The 17,853-nt window shown below is 33.5% G+C and overlaps 2 protein-coding genes across 2 annotated transcripts; both read left to right on the top strand.

Moving 5' to 3' along the window:
* Positions 1 to 1,125: 1,125 nt before the first annotated feature.
* LOC145570548 (uncharacterized) lies at positions 1,126 to 6,299 on the top strand. The gene is made up of 4 exons (XM_081629671.1): positions 1,126 to 1,428; positions 1,575 to 1,685; positions 4,704 to 4,772; positions 5,905 to 6,299. The coding sequence occupies exons 1-4, from the start codon at positions 1,282 to 1,284 to the stop codon at positions 5,953 to 5,955; spliced, it is 378 nt and encodes a 125-aa protein (XP_081485797.1). The 5' UTR covers positions 1,126 to 1,281; the 3' UTR covers positions 5,956 to 6,299.
* Positions 6,300 to 9,704: 3,405 nt separating this feature from the next.
* LOC145572445 (uncharacterized) lies at positions 9,705 to 11,261 on the top strand. The gene is made up of 3 exons (XM_081631420.1): positions 9,705 to 9,819; positions 10,148 to 10,277; positions 10,658 to 11,261. Exons 1-3 carry the CDS (start codon positions 9,705 to 9,707, stop codon positions 11,259 to 11,261), a joined length of 849 nt encoding a protein of 282 aa, XP_081487546.1.
* The last annotated feature ends 6,592 nt before the right edge of the window (positions 11,262 to 17,853 follow it).

Genomic DNA, 17,853 nt, shown 5'->3' with positions numbered 1-17,853 from the left:
GGATCTTTAGATGAATAGGGGTATAAAGGTTGGGTTTTTAATGGAATAAATTAAGGTTGGATTTTTTGGGAAGAAAGTGCAAAGGTTGGATTTTTTTATTTCAAATTTTCCTTTATGGTTTTTGTGTTCATCATACATGCATGGTATTTATAGTAGTGCAAAATACTACGAAGTAAAACAGTATGAGTTACAACCTTAGAGGGTGACAAGGAGGTTGGCTAAACATTAATTGCAATGAAGAAAACTAAGGTGTGGACATTCACATTGCATTGACTAATTGTATTAGCATTTTAACAAAAAATAATAATAAAAAAAAACTTTTTAGGATTAATGAAATAAACAAAATACTTCTTACTTTGTAGTTATTTTTGTACAACATTTTAAAAAAAATTAAAAAAAAAAACTCATAGAATTTAAAATTAGAAATTTTGAATTTTAACACACACAAAAAAAAAAAAACACAAATTTGAGTTTTAACGCTGCAAAAATAAAAATAAAAAATTATCGAAAGTTTAAAAAATTTGATTTTACTACCACTTAACAGTTGCCATCTAAAATTATATTAATTGAGGTCCATTGTGCCACGTGTCACCATATTATTATTTTTGAAAAAAAAGAAAAATTAAAAAAAAACCCTAAAACTAACCCAACCACCCTAGCCCCACCGCCAGCACCGTGCTGCCACCACAGCTCCACCCCTGACGCTTCCATTACCAGCCCTAGCCATCGGGAAATCCCCTCCTTCCCTCCCCCCTCCCCAAAACCGACAATCTCACCCCAACGACCATAATTAAAGGCCCTTCATCTTTCGAACAACCACAAAACGATCCTAAATCAACTACTTACTATCACAATCGACCATTTCGGCCCTAAATCGGCCGATTTTGACCGTAAGCTGCCGTTTGGGAAGGGTTCTCGGTTTTGGGGAGGGGTAAAGGAAGGGGCGAAGTTGCCGATTTTATTTTTATAGTGTTAAAAACCATTTTCGCGTTGTCTTGAGGGGTTAAAAATTAAAATTTGTCATTCAAATTTCTCTTTAACTAAAATTTGGCTATCTTTGTAAAATTGCAAAATAGGGGATTTCTCTAAGCACAAGTAAGTATAGGAGACTAGGAGTTAGTCCCCTAATCCAAATTCGAGCTTAACTAAAATCCTCACTTCACAAAATTTATCTCATAACTTCATCTTCTTCCTCTGAACTTCCACCACTTTCTTTCTTTCTTCTCATAATTTTAAAAAACAGCTTCAAATTAAGACAAATTTGCCATAAATAAAATTGAAATGTCAAAGAAAGGAGGTGGAGTAGGGCTTCAAAAGGATGCGCCTTGGAGGGCATCTCAGGGGAAACCCATTCCCAAAATTCACCATTCCCCTGTTCTTCGCATTCCCCAAAATCCCTTTTCCAATTACGCTGTTTCCATTATGAGGGTATCATTCTCTTTCGTTTCTCCCTTAATTTTTCTGGGTTTTTTCTTTCACAAAATTTTATCAATGAATTTGGGATGAAATTTGGGTTGTTGGGTTGTAATTTTGTCCGTTATTTAGCTATTTTTTTCATGTAATTTGATTTGCAGGATTCAAATCCAGTGGGAAATGGGTTAGCTGTTGATGCTGTATTGGAGTCTGCAGGACCAGATTGCATTGTTCCTGGTCAGGCTACACCTGTTAAATTGCTTGGTTTAAAGGTGTTTTTTTTTTTTTTCTTCTGTTTTTTACTTTAAATTTTGTTTATTTTGATTAATTAACTTCTTATTTAATCAATTATTGATGTTTTACTGTTTAGCTCTTTGATAAATGTTCAAAAATATATCAAGATTTTGCAATTTTATGTTCAACAATTATGACTGTATATAACTTTATGTATTGGTTTTGTTAAAAATTACTAATCTATGTATGCTTCGTATTTAATAAGGACATAGATTGGGAGTTTTTCGTGCACAATATTAGAAAATAAGTTAGGCTTTTGTCTATTTGATATAACTTTGTTATGGAGTTCTTTTTGTTTTATGTACAATGTGTGGAGTTGTGGGAAAATCTCCTTCCCTTGTTTGTTGTATAGTACTTTCTTCTTATATGGCGATGATTGATATCTTTAAGGCATTATTTGTGTCTCAATGGATTGGTGTATTGATGACTTCATGTATGCTTCGAATAGTGAAGTGATGATAATCATAAAGCTACATCAAAAGGATCACCAAAATATCTTGAGGTGTTATGTAATTGGAGTAGTAATAAGGTAGTTTGATCTCCGAATAACATTTTGCTTGGTATTTTCTACAGCCTCTAATAAGTGATTAGTAGGAGGGTTACAAAAAGGTACACTTTTAGAGATCCCAGTTACTGCGAGTTTGAGGAGAAAACACCTCTCAAGTTGAATGTAATTTGTTTCGGTTTTAAATGAAAATTGATTGTAAAGATTGAGAAGTGTAAAACATGCATAAAGTTGCATCATTTTTTTAAAATCCATGTTTGTCTTTGTAGTTTGTTCAATGAATTTGACATGCTAATGTTTTTTCCAATATAGCTATAGTTAACTGAAGTTAGAAAATGTTTTGAGGCTATGTTTTAAGGAAAGGTTGGATGCAGGTTCTGTCCACCAGTAATTTTCTGTTGTTCAAATTTTGTTTATTTCTGAGAAAAGTTAGCTTGTATCAAACAAAACAAAGCTGTGCACCATACACCCAGATATGCTCAGGAAATCACAAAATTAGTTGAGGAGGGAGATTAGTTTCCATGGATCCAATTATGCTTGGAGGATTACAAAATTAGTTGAGGAGAGAGATTAAGTTTCTCACATAAAGACTCGAACCATTTTCTTTTTCCCATACAATTCTTGCTTTGGAAGGCCTTGTTCCAAGCCAGCACTTCCTTAAGTCCTAGACGTCCTTCTTTCCTGTGCATAGTTACATTGCTTCAAGCCATTAATCTATCTCTGTTAGTCTCAAGTTCATTCTATAAAAATAACTAGCTAAAGCTTAAACTCAACAATGGCAAGAATACTGCACCAGAAATATTGAGTTCCACTTAAAACCTAATGTATAATCCCAGCCTGTATCCTGGTTTTAATGCTAGAAATTAAGCTTACACTGTCTGCTCTCCTTAGTTAGAAGGGTGTAAAGGGAACTCTTGATTTCCAGGTGGGTAATATCCCCTGATTGAAGCCAGGAAGCTAACTGATTTCTGTCATGTCTTCATATTGATTTTCCCAATAAACATCAAACTTCGTCAAGGCTTCCCTAAGTTTGCAGCTGAATATAACTTTTCTTTACTATCAATTATCTACTCATTCTCATATCTGGGATAGGCCAGCTTGAGTTCTTAACATCCTCGATGACTTGTAAAACCCTGGTTTTCTGATTATCCTTTGAACTCTCTTGTGACAAAACTCCATTGCCAATACAAAGAGATAAGAAGAGGCTACCTACCTCAAGTCTTTAGCGCCTTGGATATAGAATTCCATTTTCCCTATGACTATATTGAGAACTTGGCAGAGCTGAAACGAAGCATGTCACAAAACAGTTGGGGAAGTGATGGCTTGTTATTGATACTTGTAGCAAGAGAGAAGTCTGAAATTCTTAAGATGAGCAAGGTTTTACGTATCTGAAATCAGTCAAGTTGAATTGTTATCGACTTGAATACAGAGCTTCCTGCTGAAGAAAGAATGGTTTCAGTGATTTCCTCTGCATTATGCCAGCACTTGTTGAACGTGTGAAACCCATCTGCCTGTGAATCCATATTGTCGCTCATAGAAAAAAGGCTTCTTGATCTCCCTGCCTTAGATTGGTTTGATGAGTTATGCTCTTATTCTTTGGTAGCATGTATCTGTGGCACTTGCCTTGTTTTCGAATAGCCTCCAAATAGATCTTATTGAAATGTCGCTATATCTTCCTATCTTGTGTTATCAGTGAGCTTACTACCAGCATCATTTTTCAGCATATATTGATTGAGAGGTTAATCTTTGCTTAGCAGAAGTGTAAAAAAGGAGAAGCATATATCTTCAAATCTTAGACATTTGATATAAGGTTGTTGTCTGATAAGGTTGTTCCAAAGCTTCTGTTCAAGCTTAAAGCTTTTCTTGATGGATATTTCAGCAATAAATCTTTCTTTGAGTTCATGGGGTTCAAACTAGAGATGTACACCTGTAATCTCGTAACAGAGTGGCATAGGGTTCCAACTTTGAGTTCAAGGTTAGGACGTCTGTTGGCTCTAATGGAATGAATTCCAATGGATGGCAATTCACGGATTGCAGCTTTCCCACAATAGCAGTTCATTACGACTTCCAAGGGGGAGGGGGGGGGGGGTGGGTGGGGTGGGGGGGAAGGACTGTGTTTCATTTCAAGTCCTTTGACATCTAATTGCATGTATTTGTGCTGCTTAACTTTATCTTCAGCCTCATTCGTATTTTTCATGAGGTCTGATTTGTTGGGGTTTGTGCCCTAAAATTAAAAGATTTGCTTATTGGTGAGAGAATTTGTCTTTTAACACCATCTCTCATATCTTTAGTAATCAAATTGTTGCTAATGACCCGTTGCACTTCATCCTTATCATTTGCTTCTAGATGGGGCGAGGTTGCTTTGTGCAAATTATATTTTCTTGGTGTTCCCTTTTTTATATCTTAAACCTTAATCTGTTGATTATAATGGTCTTTTTCTAGTTTTGCATGTCATCCTCACCCTTATGTTTGCATTTTGCTATGTGTTCAGGTGTGGCCTATAGAAGTTGACTTGAAATTCATGGAGCCAGTTGGGCGGGAACTCAAGAATATTGGGAAGGTAAAATACTAAATCATTCTTAGTTACGATAGCTATATATATATCCTCTACTTTTGTCCCCAAGTTTCATTTATTTAACTGTGCTATTCTTAAGTTTTATCTAAGGCATAATTTGTCTATATGGAAAATTTCTAGGTTGCTGTGTGGTTATAGTTCCAGATGTCAACCATTTAAATTATTTTGAGGTGGGCTAGTTCCTATTCTATATCTTTGTGAGTTGAAAGTATTACATGGAGACTTGTAGTCAGGAATAGTGTGCTTTAGGGGAAATTGTTGCAGAATTGTTTCAAAGAGGAAACAACCTGGTTAGAGGTTTTATAACTTTTATTGTTAGTAGTGAGGATTAGCCAATTTCCTGGTTAGTTGGTGGTGACTTCTAATATGTTGGTTAGTTTAATGCATCCTCATGGAAAAATGATCTCAAATTCTGTGAGTTTGGGAGACTTTGCTCATGGATAATTGGATTTACTTGGCCTTCATTTTAAAATATTTGTTACACCTCTATTCTTCGTATGCCATGTATCAGAAGAAAATAGTGGAAGGTCATGTACAGCATGCCTATGCGGTTCTACTTTTAGTTGTTGAAGGATTGACTGTAGTTTATAAGGCTTGTTTTGCTGTCCCCAAGGATTAAAACTCAAGAATGCATATGTAGTGTTGGCATGGTGACTAACCCTCTTAAGAATATAATCTCGAGTTAAAAGTGGCGTGAATAATTTGATTTGAAGGTATTGCTTCTTCTTCGTAGGATGCTAACACTTTTTTAAAAAATATTGCTGAAAACTTGTTGGGGCAGAAGTAGTGATCCTTCTGAATAGAAGGGGGAAAAAAAATGTTGATCCAATTGGAAGGACCTTGGCCCAAGATTTTAGGTCTCAACACAGGAGTTGGAATTGAGTGTTCTTAAGCCACTGATTTTTCTCTCTTATTGAAGATTGATTAAGTTTCATTGCTGATTTAGCTAGCCATCTTCATGACCCATTCTTCGTGCAACATCCCCCCCCCCAGGCAACAACCACTTATTAGATTATTTAGATACTGTTGCAATTAGAAACAAGCAAACAGCCTTTGTATGCAGTTTTTTTGTACTTCGTGCTATTGGCTGAACTTCTATTGATGGCTGTGTATGCAGTTTATGGATTCAGCGGTGGATCTGATGAACAAGTCATTCATTGATCGTTGATAATTATTTAACATTGAGAAATAAGAATTATTGCGGAGGTCCTCGTCTTATTGGCTGACTCTTGGTTGTTGGTACTGCATATTTTTTTCAAGTAGATGAGCTGTGGGTTACAAAGCTGAAGATAACCTGTCAGGTATACTTGAATAGGCTTTTGGGTTTCATTGTGGAGTTACTTGTTTATCTGTGTCATCTGTCAAAGAATTTTCTCAGCGTGATGTTACATAAATGTAATATGCTATTATTTGAATTACGATGGTGAAATTTTGTTTGTAAAATATGTTTTTTGTCCTGAACAACTAGAAATCTTTTTATTACTCCGTATTATTATAAAGCAATCACTTCTGCGCTAACTATCATAATCTCCTTTTAAATATACCCAATGTTTTTGTTGAAGAGAATGAGTTGCTGTATTGTTGATGTAAAATGTCTAGATTGGAATTTAAGTGTTTGGTTAAGTAAACTCCTTGTAGGTCATTCCCATTTTTGGTTTATGGGTAGATTAAGCCGCGGAGTAATCAAATGGTTTTGGGTGGTTTAAGGGTGCCCTAATTATGGTATGAGTGTTTGCAGTTCTTGTCTTCGATTCTGACACAGGTCCTTGCAAGATGAGGGTGTGGGTTCTAAGGGAAGAGCCTCCGATGTCCAAGTTAGTACTTAAATAGTATACCTCGTACATTTGAAAGTACTTGGGGGAGTGAGTTTTCTTCTTGTAAGGATGACCTCCTTTACTTTTGCTCTTAAGGGGTAATAGACTTATAGTAACAATATGGGCGTTGATAATCTATTTGGGTTTCCTTTTTGGGTTCGATCGTAATGTTTGTTGACATCATGATATAATTGGCTTATATATGAGCTTTGGTCAAGTTAGGCCAAAATGTTACTCTGTTTTTTTAAAATTATTTTTTTGACAATGAGCAAAGAAGCTTTCCTGGCTTATTTTGGCAAATTGTGAGTGCCAGCTATATTGACTATATAACTACATTAGGTTAGGTTCCGTGCCTTGCATGGTAACTTTCAATAACTATTCTTTAATTGACCTTAAATTATAAGTTACTGCCTCCGTCTCTTATTTACATCCTGCTTTTTATTTTAGGTGTTTGAAAATTACATTCTTACTTTTCCTTTTTAGTAAGTAAATTTTTGTCAAATATCCCCAAATTACCCCTAAATAGTTGTGATGTGACATTACTTTTATTATTTTTCTGTTTTGCAATTAATGGCACATAAACCATAATTTTGGCATTCACCCTTTTAAACATTCTGAATTCATGTGTAGCACTATATTGAAATATGATTGGTCCATTTATTTTTCACCAAAAAATGTGATTGGTCCTTTTTTTTTAAAGAAGATTGATGTCATGTGCTTCATTTAATATCATTTGATCTCTGTTTTATTCAAATACAACAATAAATGTTTTGTAATTCCCACATTACTTTCCAATCATGGGTTTTAAGATTACTTAAAGTTCCTTAATTTTCGTGTAATTTTAGAAATAGGAATGTAAATAAGGATGAAGGGAGTATTAATTTGTAAAATGAATTTGTTATGAAAGTCTATTATTGGCAAAATAGATATTTTAAAATGCGTATGTATATATATTTATATAAATTTCACCAACAAATTTATACCGTTTTCTTTTTGTTAACCAAATAAAAATCTTAACAATATATATTTAATCCGTAAATAGATTTGTTTTTTGCACACTATTATTCATTCTCTTTATTATGTATGTTGCATTTTTTTTTTCTCAATAATCAACTGACTTAATTTCATATCATTCTTGGCAAGTTTTTTTTTTTTTTTTTTTCCTCTCTCTCTCTTTCTAAAGACTTGACAAGCTTTTCATACATGATTAAATACATATTTTTTTTAAAAAAAAATCCTTGTTTTATTAATGATAAAGTAGTGCGTAACTCTACATATGTTATAAATTATGTTAAAAAATTATGGTATCAATATAAATTTGGAATGATACATTAAATCTATTTTTTTTTTAAAAGAAAATCTTTTGTAATCTTTTATTTATATATAAGATTTATTTCCTATATAGATATTAAAAAAAAATAAAAATAAGGGACGTACTAGAAATAAAATGTGTCATTGCTGATATGTCTTTTAGTATGTAGTTATTGATTGATTAATTGCAAAGTAGTTTGGGTTATGAAAAGTGCTTTTGTTTACTTTTAATCCTATGGACGTTTGGTATGTGAGAATGAGAGTTTGAAAAATATAGATGAAATTAGGGATTGGAATTTGCAGCTTGGAATCTTTAAAAATAAGACAATAAGACCAATATTTTATTTGGCAGTAAATGGTAATATGTGGAGTATATATTAGAAATTTACAAAATTATCCGTTCTAAAATTTCTCCTCTTACCCCATTCATCAATGTCATTTTAGTCATTTTTCACCTCTCACAATTCTCATCTCCTAATACTTGCCCCCCGTAATATTTTGTTGGGAATGGAGGGCATATATACCCAAATTCCAACCTCTTTCCCAGTCTCTATTCTCAAACCCATGAAACAAACATAAAGGGGTAATTTAGGGATGGAGGGAGTACTATACAACCCCTGGATAGGATGAGCAATATTTGATTACGATGGTTGCTACTGAAGTACAACCCACTGACCTTTTAATCTATAAAGGGGTATTTAGTCAAATTCACCCCTTTCTTTTTCCTCATTACATTATGTTGGTAGTGAGTCGGGTGAGGGGTGACTACAAAGTGCACAGCATAGGCGGCTGCTAGAGAACAGTTAAGGGTTTAGGCGTCTATCATTGCTCTAAAACCCTTTTATTTTGGTGAGATTCGTCCCCTAACCATGTTTGAAAGTCGGAGAGCTAGCTATCTGCTCTAGCCTCATATCTCAATTAGTCCCCAATAACCTCCATGGGTTGAAATTAACAATTATTTTCGTCATTAAAAATTAAAAGCGACAATATATTATGGACGAACAATGACTACTTACATTATCGAATATGTTTGGATAGGCAATGATCTTGGAATTCCAATCTTTAATAACACAATTTCACAAGCAATACCCTAGCTAACTCATCAAATATATCCATTTCAGATAATTTCATAATAAAGAAATGATGGAAGCACATAAGATCAGATTTCGTAGATTCGGTATTAGCTCTTCAAATCGCCAGTGGCTCATCATTCATTGAATATTATCCTAAGCTATCTTATCTCAAGTTTTATTATTTCTTACACTTTCATTTCATATGTTAGTATTAAACAATATGGTTTAAAGTGTCAAGTGGACTACCAAATATACGCAATCTTTAAAGAGCTGCGGAGCTTACATCACTTAATTAAGTACCTAAGCACACGAAAATCTCGCTAATTAACATTAAATTACACAACATCAATAGCCAAAAGCAACAATGGGTGATGCAAAAAGGAAGCTAATCTAATAATGTTTATGTACTAGTCCATGTCCAGAAGATGACATACTAGATAATTAATGTATGATTATCACCATGAGTTCAATTTGAGCCAATTGGGTACCTTTTTATTTATGTATTCATATAAATTTGGGTGTTTATCCACCTATAATTGTTGCCAGGTAAGATTACTGAGTCTTAATAACCTTTTTGTGATGTTCTTTGCCATTATTTCATCAGTATAAATAGCTAAACTAGCTCTTAGCAAAACATCTTCATCTACGAGTTCAATTTCTTAAGACGATTCATAGTCATTGTTTGCTACTATCATAGATATTTGTTTTGTTAACCAACAATGGGGAAAGAAAATCTACGTAAGGGACCTTGGTACGAAGAGGAAGATGAGCGACTCAAAACTTTTGTCGCGGTTTTGGGTGCACGGCGATGGGATACAGTGGCTAAGATCTCAGGTTAGTGTTTGCTAATGTATCAATGCATCATTGTAAATGATATTGGTTCATGTAGTATTATTAAAACTCCTTTGTCGTTTATACTTATCTCATATAGTCATATTAGAGAATCAGAAATGAAAATACCACTTTTATAAGTTACTGGAAGTACTCTTATGATCACTAATTGGTTTTAGTATGAAACTTTACACTTGTAAGTCAGTAAGTGGATCAATATCTCTTCTTTATTAGATTGCGTACCCAATCCTCATTTAAAATAAATAAATAAAACAATCTACGAGTATTGTTGACATGGATGATTTATATTTTATATTTCAATGTTTTGCAGGGTTAAGTAGGAGTGGGAAAAGCTGTAGGTTAAGATGGTTGAACTATCTTCGGCCTTGTCTAAAGCATGGCTCTATAACTTCACAAGAGGAGTTGCTAATACTTCAGCTACATCAGAGATGGGGTAACAAGTGAGTTTTATGATTTAAGTATCTATGAAAGTGTGTTCGACAATAATTTTTAAAGTGTCACATGTTTTATGTTTTATTACCTACACCAAAACATTACTAATTCCAAATTGCATATGTTACAAGTTTTTTAGTTAATATTTTGTGAAAGCTACCAAAATAACCTTTTAGTAGAGCACGTATCATCCTTGGTCAATCCTTTTCATAGTTTTTATATATCCACTTTAAATTTCTAACGTTTCTCTATTGTATCTTTCACTAACCGCCATGCCTAAGTTAGAAAACTTCACCTTTTTATGGTTATTACGTATTTAACTTGTAAGGACAATTTCTACGAAATCATGTGGAATATTATTAAATTGATTTAAATTGTTTTGCGATAGATGGGCTAAGATTGCTCGAAGATTGCCTGGAAGAACTGACAACGAGGTGAAGAATTACTGGAGAACTCATCTGAGGAAGAAAATGCAAATGCAATTTTCATTATTAAACCACTCAATCTCATCCCCTACACGTAACGTTTCATCGTCGATAGAAACATCTTCTTCAAGCGAGGAAACAAACAACTATTCCAATCAGTTAGATGTGTTGATCCAAGAAGGCAATATGATCACTCCACAAATAAGTAGTAACAATAATAACACGAAACCTACCGATGAAAACATTGAAGCCGTAACTAGTCATTATTATGTTGATTTTAACGACAAACTAAAGGGACTATCAGATTGTATGAACACGAACTTGTCCTATGAAAACCGATTATCCGATTGCATGATCACAAGCTCGCCCAACGAAAACCGGGTATCGGATTGGTTGAACACGGTATCAAGGGATGTGGATCAAACTGATAAATACAATCCAGGGTGTTGGGAGATGAGCAATGGTTTACCAGATTTAAGTTTAAGTTATCCAACGACGTGGTGTATTGAAGATGCTAGTGCATGGGATTTCCTAGATACCACGTGGGATATGGATTTGTTCAATTAATGTAAATCATCTTGCCATACTTTTTTTATATATTAAAAAGCGTGTTAAAAATTTTTTATGTGTCACATATTCTCATGAAATTATTCAATGTACATGTCGGCTTTTCAATTAAAAAGTTACGGAGTAAGTGTTAGTACAATGTTTTAAACACGTGATCTATAGAATGAAAAATGAAGACATAGCAATCACCACATCAATATTAATTGGGTCTTTTTAAAAAAATAAAAAAAAAAAATCTTAAGATTATATATTTCCTACAAATTTACTGCGTAATTAATTATGCCTTTATCACATTTAGTGCAATAACAATTAAGCATTTTTTTTTTAATTTTTTTTTTCCATAACAATAATGATATTTTTAAGCAAAATTTTTTCTAGAAGGGACATATATGTTAAATATTTCGTTTGGAAGGACCTTATATGTTTAAAGTAGTCTAAAAGGACCTTTTTGTTGTTTGGGAGATCTTGAGGTCGGAATCCGGCAATAATTAACTTTTTTTCTCCGACGTTGACCTCTCATGTGGTCTTAAAAATTACCCCCTTTCCTTTTTTTTCCACGAGTTCCCTCCAGTTCCTCCTCTCTCTTCTAATCCCCAAATGACACAAATCAAAATAAGAGAATTTGAGGGAAATCATGGAAAAAAAAGAAAAGGGGGTCATTTTTTAAGATCACATGAGAGGTCAACGTCGGAGGAAAAAATCAGTTATCGTCGGATTCCGACCTTAAGGTTCCCCCAAACAACAAAATCAACTTGTAAGGTCCTTTTAGACCACTTTAAACATATAAGATCCTTCCAGACAAAATAATGAACATATATGTCCCTTCTAAACAAATTTTCCTATTTTTAAAAATAATTTTCAAATAGCATGCATTCACTTGTTATATGATTGAACATTTTATCATATACAAAAAATCATGGAAAATAACAATTCAGGACATTGCACACTAATCAGAGTTTTTAAGTAGTAAAATTGGAGTGAATTAGATATATAATGTACCAATTTGTATGGATGAAATCGTTTGAATAATGCCAAAAAATGTCCAACTGGATGAGATTGAGCACTGTTAATATTGTTCTTTGCCAATAAGTTAAATACTCTATCTTGTTCTACCTAACAATAATGATATTTTTTAAAATAATTTTAAATAGCATGCATTCACTTATTATATGATTGAACATTTTATCGTATACAAAAACATGGAAAATAACAATTCTGGATATTGCACACTACAGAGTTTTAAATAGTAGAATTGGAGTGAATTATATATATAATGTACCAAAAAAAATGTACCAATTTGTATGGATAAAATCGTTTGAATGCCAAAATTGTCCAACTGGATGAGATTGAGCATTGTTGAGGCAAATATTGTTCTTTGTCAACAAATTAAATATTCTATCTCGTTCTAGAGTATTAGGTGGCTGCCCTTCGAGTTACCGGTTTCAAAGATTGATAACCTTGCTAACGTAACATCACAAATAATAAGGAAGCTTTTCCAAAGAAAGTAAAAAAAAGTTAGATTACTTAAAGAAACAAGTAGATAAACATATATATGACAAAAGATATATATGAATGCATTTGTATTAATTAAAGGATAGAGTCAGGTCTATAATTGTATAAGTTGAAGGAGAGGTTAACTCCATGATCATACAATTAGAAAAGACGAACGGTCTTCAATACATTCTAAGAGAAAATAAAATAAACTATCGCTTGGCTACTAAGCCAAGGGAAACTACGAATGCTAAGAAGAAAGTTTAAAAGAAATGAAATGCTTGTTGTTGATTAATTTGCTAATATCCTTCTTTTGATCTTCATACTTCTATTTGTAGGCAAATTGGAGTAGTTATGGCTGACTCCCACAACTGTTGTATAGTTATGCCTCTTGATGCCAACTCTTTTTAAAAATTAAATTACCCATTTTGCCTCCAAATCGGCTTTTAACATTGAGCCTTTAGATGATATTAGCCCAATTTTCATTATATCCCTATCAGTTCAGCCCGAAAGCCTTTTGCTGACTCTAAGACCCAATTCGCTTGGTCAAAGTCAAGAAAAGTCAATAAAAAGTCAAAAATCTGATTTTTGGGAGTAATAAGCACTAAAAAAATCAAGAGTTTTCTTTAATTGTTTTTTTTTTTTTTTTTTTTTTTTTTTTTTGTTTTTTCTTCTTTTGTGTAGTTTAATAGAGTTCTCTTTTCCTCTCTCCCTTTGAAAGAAGAATATTGTATACCAAGGAAATCAAAACATGGAAGGCCATTAATTAGCTCTCTAAGATTAAGGATGATAAAAGAATGGTAAGTCCATAATGAATGGCAATCAAGAGGCAATTAGCTGAGTAAGAAGTTAATTAACAAGCTAAGGCTTATATAGGGCAATTGATTCATTAGTTACACAATTTATACCATAGGTTACGCTCCAAAATTATGATACAAAGTACTCCCTCCATTTCAGTATGATAGTCCCATATGGAATCAATCACTTAAAATAAGAAAAGGAGAATGTTTAGAATCTAGCATTAAAGTAAAAAAAGAATTCATAAATAGTTTTGCCTTATTTAATTTTTTTGATTTTTTTTAGGAAAGCATTAGCCATAATTACATAAATCAAGGGAGTAATTTATTTACTTAGAGTCTTGTCATTAATTCACAATCAATTAATCTAACCAACCAGAATTTAATATGTATAAAATAGGAAATAAAAACTAAGTTAAAAGTAGAATACATTCAATATGGGTAGATCTTTTTGAAACGCCCAAAATAGTATGTGGGACTAACAAATTGAAACGGATGGAGTAATATATTAATCGGGGTTAGTTGTTAAACGATGCCCGCATTAATATTTTATCAGGCAACGTCTGTATTTTAAATTTAAATGGATGAACATACCCTCGCATGTATTCAATGTTTTTATCCTCTCTAATACATATTCTAATATTCTTTCCTCCCAACAAACTACCACTGACCACCTGTTGAGTAATTAGGTTTTAACGATTATAAACTAATGATGATTATCTATCTAACATGTTTGTCTAGTTGTGCATAGAAAGAACAAGTCATGCTTGGAACAGGGTACAAGGAACCTGAGTAACGTCAGGTATATATCAGGAACTTAAGCAATATAGGATAAACAATAAGGGAACAAGAACAATGATGAGTGTTATGGTTGATAAGTATGATGATGGCTAAGGAACCATGAAGGTAACTATGTAAATAGGTGTTTGCATATGTTAGTTTCACGAGGTAAGTATCCTATGCATATATAGGTCATGTATGTGTAGGAGTCTTTTAATTTAGTTTAGTTTTCTTTATTGTTTTTATAAATGAAAAAACTAACCTTCTGTTTTACTTTGTTATCCTCAGAAGTTTGCTCAGTTTGTCATCATCAAAAAGGGGCAACTTGTTGACCCTTATGAGGTTTTGATGATGATAGTTATGATTGAGCAAACTTCCATCTAATAAGGATTTTCTAGTGTTGTGATGTTTGCAGGTTCAGTAAGCGTTGGGAGCTGAAGTAGGAACTGAGACAAAGGAACTTTGGAAGATCCATGAGGACAAGTAAATACAGAAGAAGAGTTCCAGTAATGGAACTTCCCAAAGTTTCCTAACAGGAACTTCAAAACGGGTGTAACGACCTGGTTCCGGTGTAATGTTGGGGCAAATCCTGAGATCCAGAATACATCAAGACTACAGAATTCCAGAACAAGAATCTCAGAGAAGCAACATGAAGACGGAGAAATAGAAGTATATTGCTCTAGGATTCATGTAAGTATGTTGGACATAAAAGTCGGTCTGGAACAAGTTTATATAGAGCCAAGGTGAATTCCAGACAGTCAATGAAATTAGAGTTACTGACTTGTCAGGAACTCACAGACTGTTAGAAGTTCCGAACCTAATAGGAACTTAAGTATGCACGTCTTTAAAAGTCGGTTTTAATGATATATATTTATCTAATACGTGCATATCTTTTAGGGATTTGGTTTTACTGAATAAAGATATTTATTTTCTAATAAATCCCTTTTGGAAAAAGATAAGTAAGTTTAAAAAGTATTTTTAAACAAAAAGATAAGTTTTGAATAAAATCTGATTTTATATTAATTATATCTTTTTATTATTGACAGATTTTATTCTTAACAAAAAGATATATTTTCGGAAGACTTGTTTTAGAAAATATCTTTTAAACTTATCTTTTCATAAAACCTATCTTTTTCAAGGTGAAATGAATAATTTGAGTGTACTATAAATATGCTCATATGTATTCATTCAAAGTTGAGGCTGATGAAGTGGAGTGGTCGTGCATAATGGTTTTATCCTTCACCACGAAGCTAAGTCAGTCCTCCTGGTAAAAGTTCCTATCAGGTTTTGGTTACAGTTCGTCCAGTGAGTTCCAGACAAATCTCGAGTGTCCAACATATTAGTTTTATCTCTTTATTCATATATATGTATTTAGAGTTATTCAATGAGATCTTGTAATGGGAAAAAAGGTTTGAGTGTTTTGGGTTTTGGGGTGAGATTGTGAATTCTTTTAAATTCACGTTTGAGTGTAAGAGTTTGAATTCTCTAAAATTCGAGTGGTAGTGAGTCACTTCGAGTGTGTCTTGGGGTGCACAGTGGGAAAAAGGAACCTGAGTGTGTCTTAGGTCGAAAAAGGAACCTGAGTGTGTCTTGGGTCGAAAAAGGTGCCTGAGTGTGTCTTAGGTCTGATAGGATAGGTTCTTATCAATTAGCGAGTGTCCGTGGAGGAACTTTTAAAGCAAAGGTCTGTGTAATAGGTTGTACCAGGAGAGTTGCCTATTATAGTGGAATTTGTTTATAAGTCCCTATAGGGCCGAGGTTTTACTTCCAGCTAGGCACTGGATGGTTTCCTCGTAAAATTGCTGTGTGCTTTAAGTTCCTTTTGCGTTTTGTTTTTAATTTCCGCTTAAGTTCCGCGATTGGAACCTACTACTATTCACCCCCCCTCTTGTAGTAATTCATCTAAACTAACACCACCACTGAGCGAGGGCAAGGTCATGAATATGGTTTAAGGAATAAAAGGTTTACTTAAAGAAGTATATATATGAGACTTAGTAACAAAATATACATGATCAAATATAAGTAAGATACTATTTTATGGAAATAGGAAAATCTAGAGATTTAAATAATATAAGGTAAGATAATTAAATCAATCAAAATTCATTTTATTTTACAGATTTTCAGACCAAACCATTTAATAATAATCATATATTGTATTTCAAAAATCCAAAAATCATATATTAATTTCTGGTTTATTAAAATAGTTAATGTAGGAAATTCTTGTAAAAAAAAAAAAACCAAAATAAATTTAAAAAAATCAAATTTTTATATTTTATATATATCCAAAATTATAATTATATAATTTTCAGTTTTTGTAATTAATTTAAATGGATTATTAATTTTATCCAAATCCAAAATAATAATTAACCTTGAAAATAGACTTGGCGTCAAAATCCGAATACCTTTTTTGTCCAAAAATTCAAATTACTAATTAAATTACCAAAATGTTGTTTTTAAGAAATATTGTGATAAATAATTAATTAAGTAATTGAAAAATAGTTAAAATGTGGGTCGGGGTTACATGCCCCTCTCCCCCTGAACCATTATCCCCCACCCTTACCACCCTTCGCCCAACCCTTAAACCTAGCGGCTAGGGTATTCGAGGATAAGAGGAGGGGTGGTTGGGGGTTTCAGGGGTAAGGGAGGGGTTTTTCAATGCGTTATGGGGGGGAAGGGGTGTCGAGGTGGGACAATGGTGGTTAGGGGGAAGCGTGAGGCCACCATGACGGGTGTGGGGTAGGGTCCTGGAATGGATGGGTGGTCTAGGCTAGTTGGTAAGGGGTTTCGTGTAAGGGTTTTGGGAAAAAAGGACAGGGAATTTGGGGTAGGGTATGCTGGTTCAGGGGAAAAGGGGCGGCACGATCGACACCAGGAGGGGCGTCGGCGAGGGTGGGGGACAAGTTGGGTTGGGGACGGGGATGGGTAGTTGGGATGGGGTAGTGGTTTTTTTTTACATAATTTTTTAAAGTTTATATTAATTAATTAATTAATTAACTAATTTAAATTTGAATCAATCAGAAGTTGTTATGTGGCATAATTAACCTTAATGACTAAAAGAGTTAATGGTGTTTGTCATTAAGGGCATGCATTCGGTGACAATTTCGGGAAACTCATGGGTACATAGATGGCGAGTATGAAAATTTTGATGGGTATATGGCTAATTATATTAAGTGGTCGATAACTCATGGATGTTTTGTGAAAAAACCGTATTGGTTATCCTTCTTTAATAGGTTGAGTACATTTTAAATCTTAATTCAAGTTGGAAATGTTAACACTAAATTAAATGACATGCTTAATTAAACATATTTCTTGTCATGTCGAATCACCTAATTAATTTAATCGTAACCCTTTGACACTAACCTGTTTTTCATATCCGATTCCCGTTGTATTGTCATTTCGGATATACTAAATTATATTGTACACCCTATACTAAATTGTGTATTGTCCATCCTAACATCCCGCCTTATACAATGAGTACTTTCCATTTGTACGGTCAGCGGCTTGGATGAGGCATTGAGAGCAAC

Source organism: Chenopodium album, chromosome 12 (assembly GCF_948465745.1).
Source record: "Chenopodium album chromosome 12, dcCheAlbu1.1, whole genome shotgun sequence".
In the NCBI taxonomy this organism is placed as follows: domain Eukaryota; kingdom Viridiplantae; phylum Streptophyta; class Magnoliopsida; order Caryophyllales; family Amaranthaceae; genus Chenopodium; species Chenopodium album.
The sequence above is the reverse complement of the archived record's forward strand: the minus strand, read 5'-3'. Positions and strand labels throughout refer to the sequence as shown.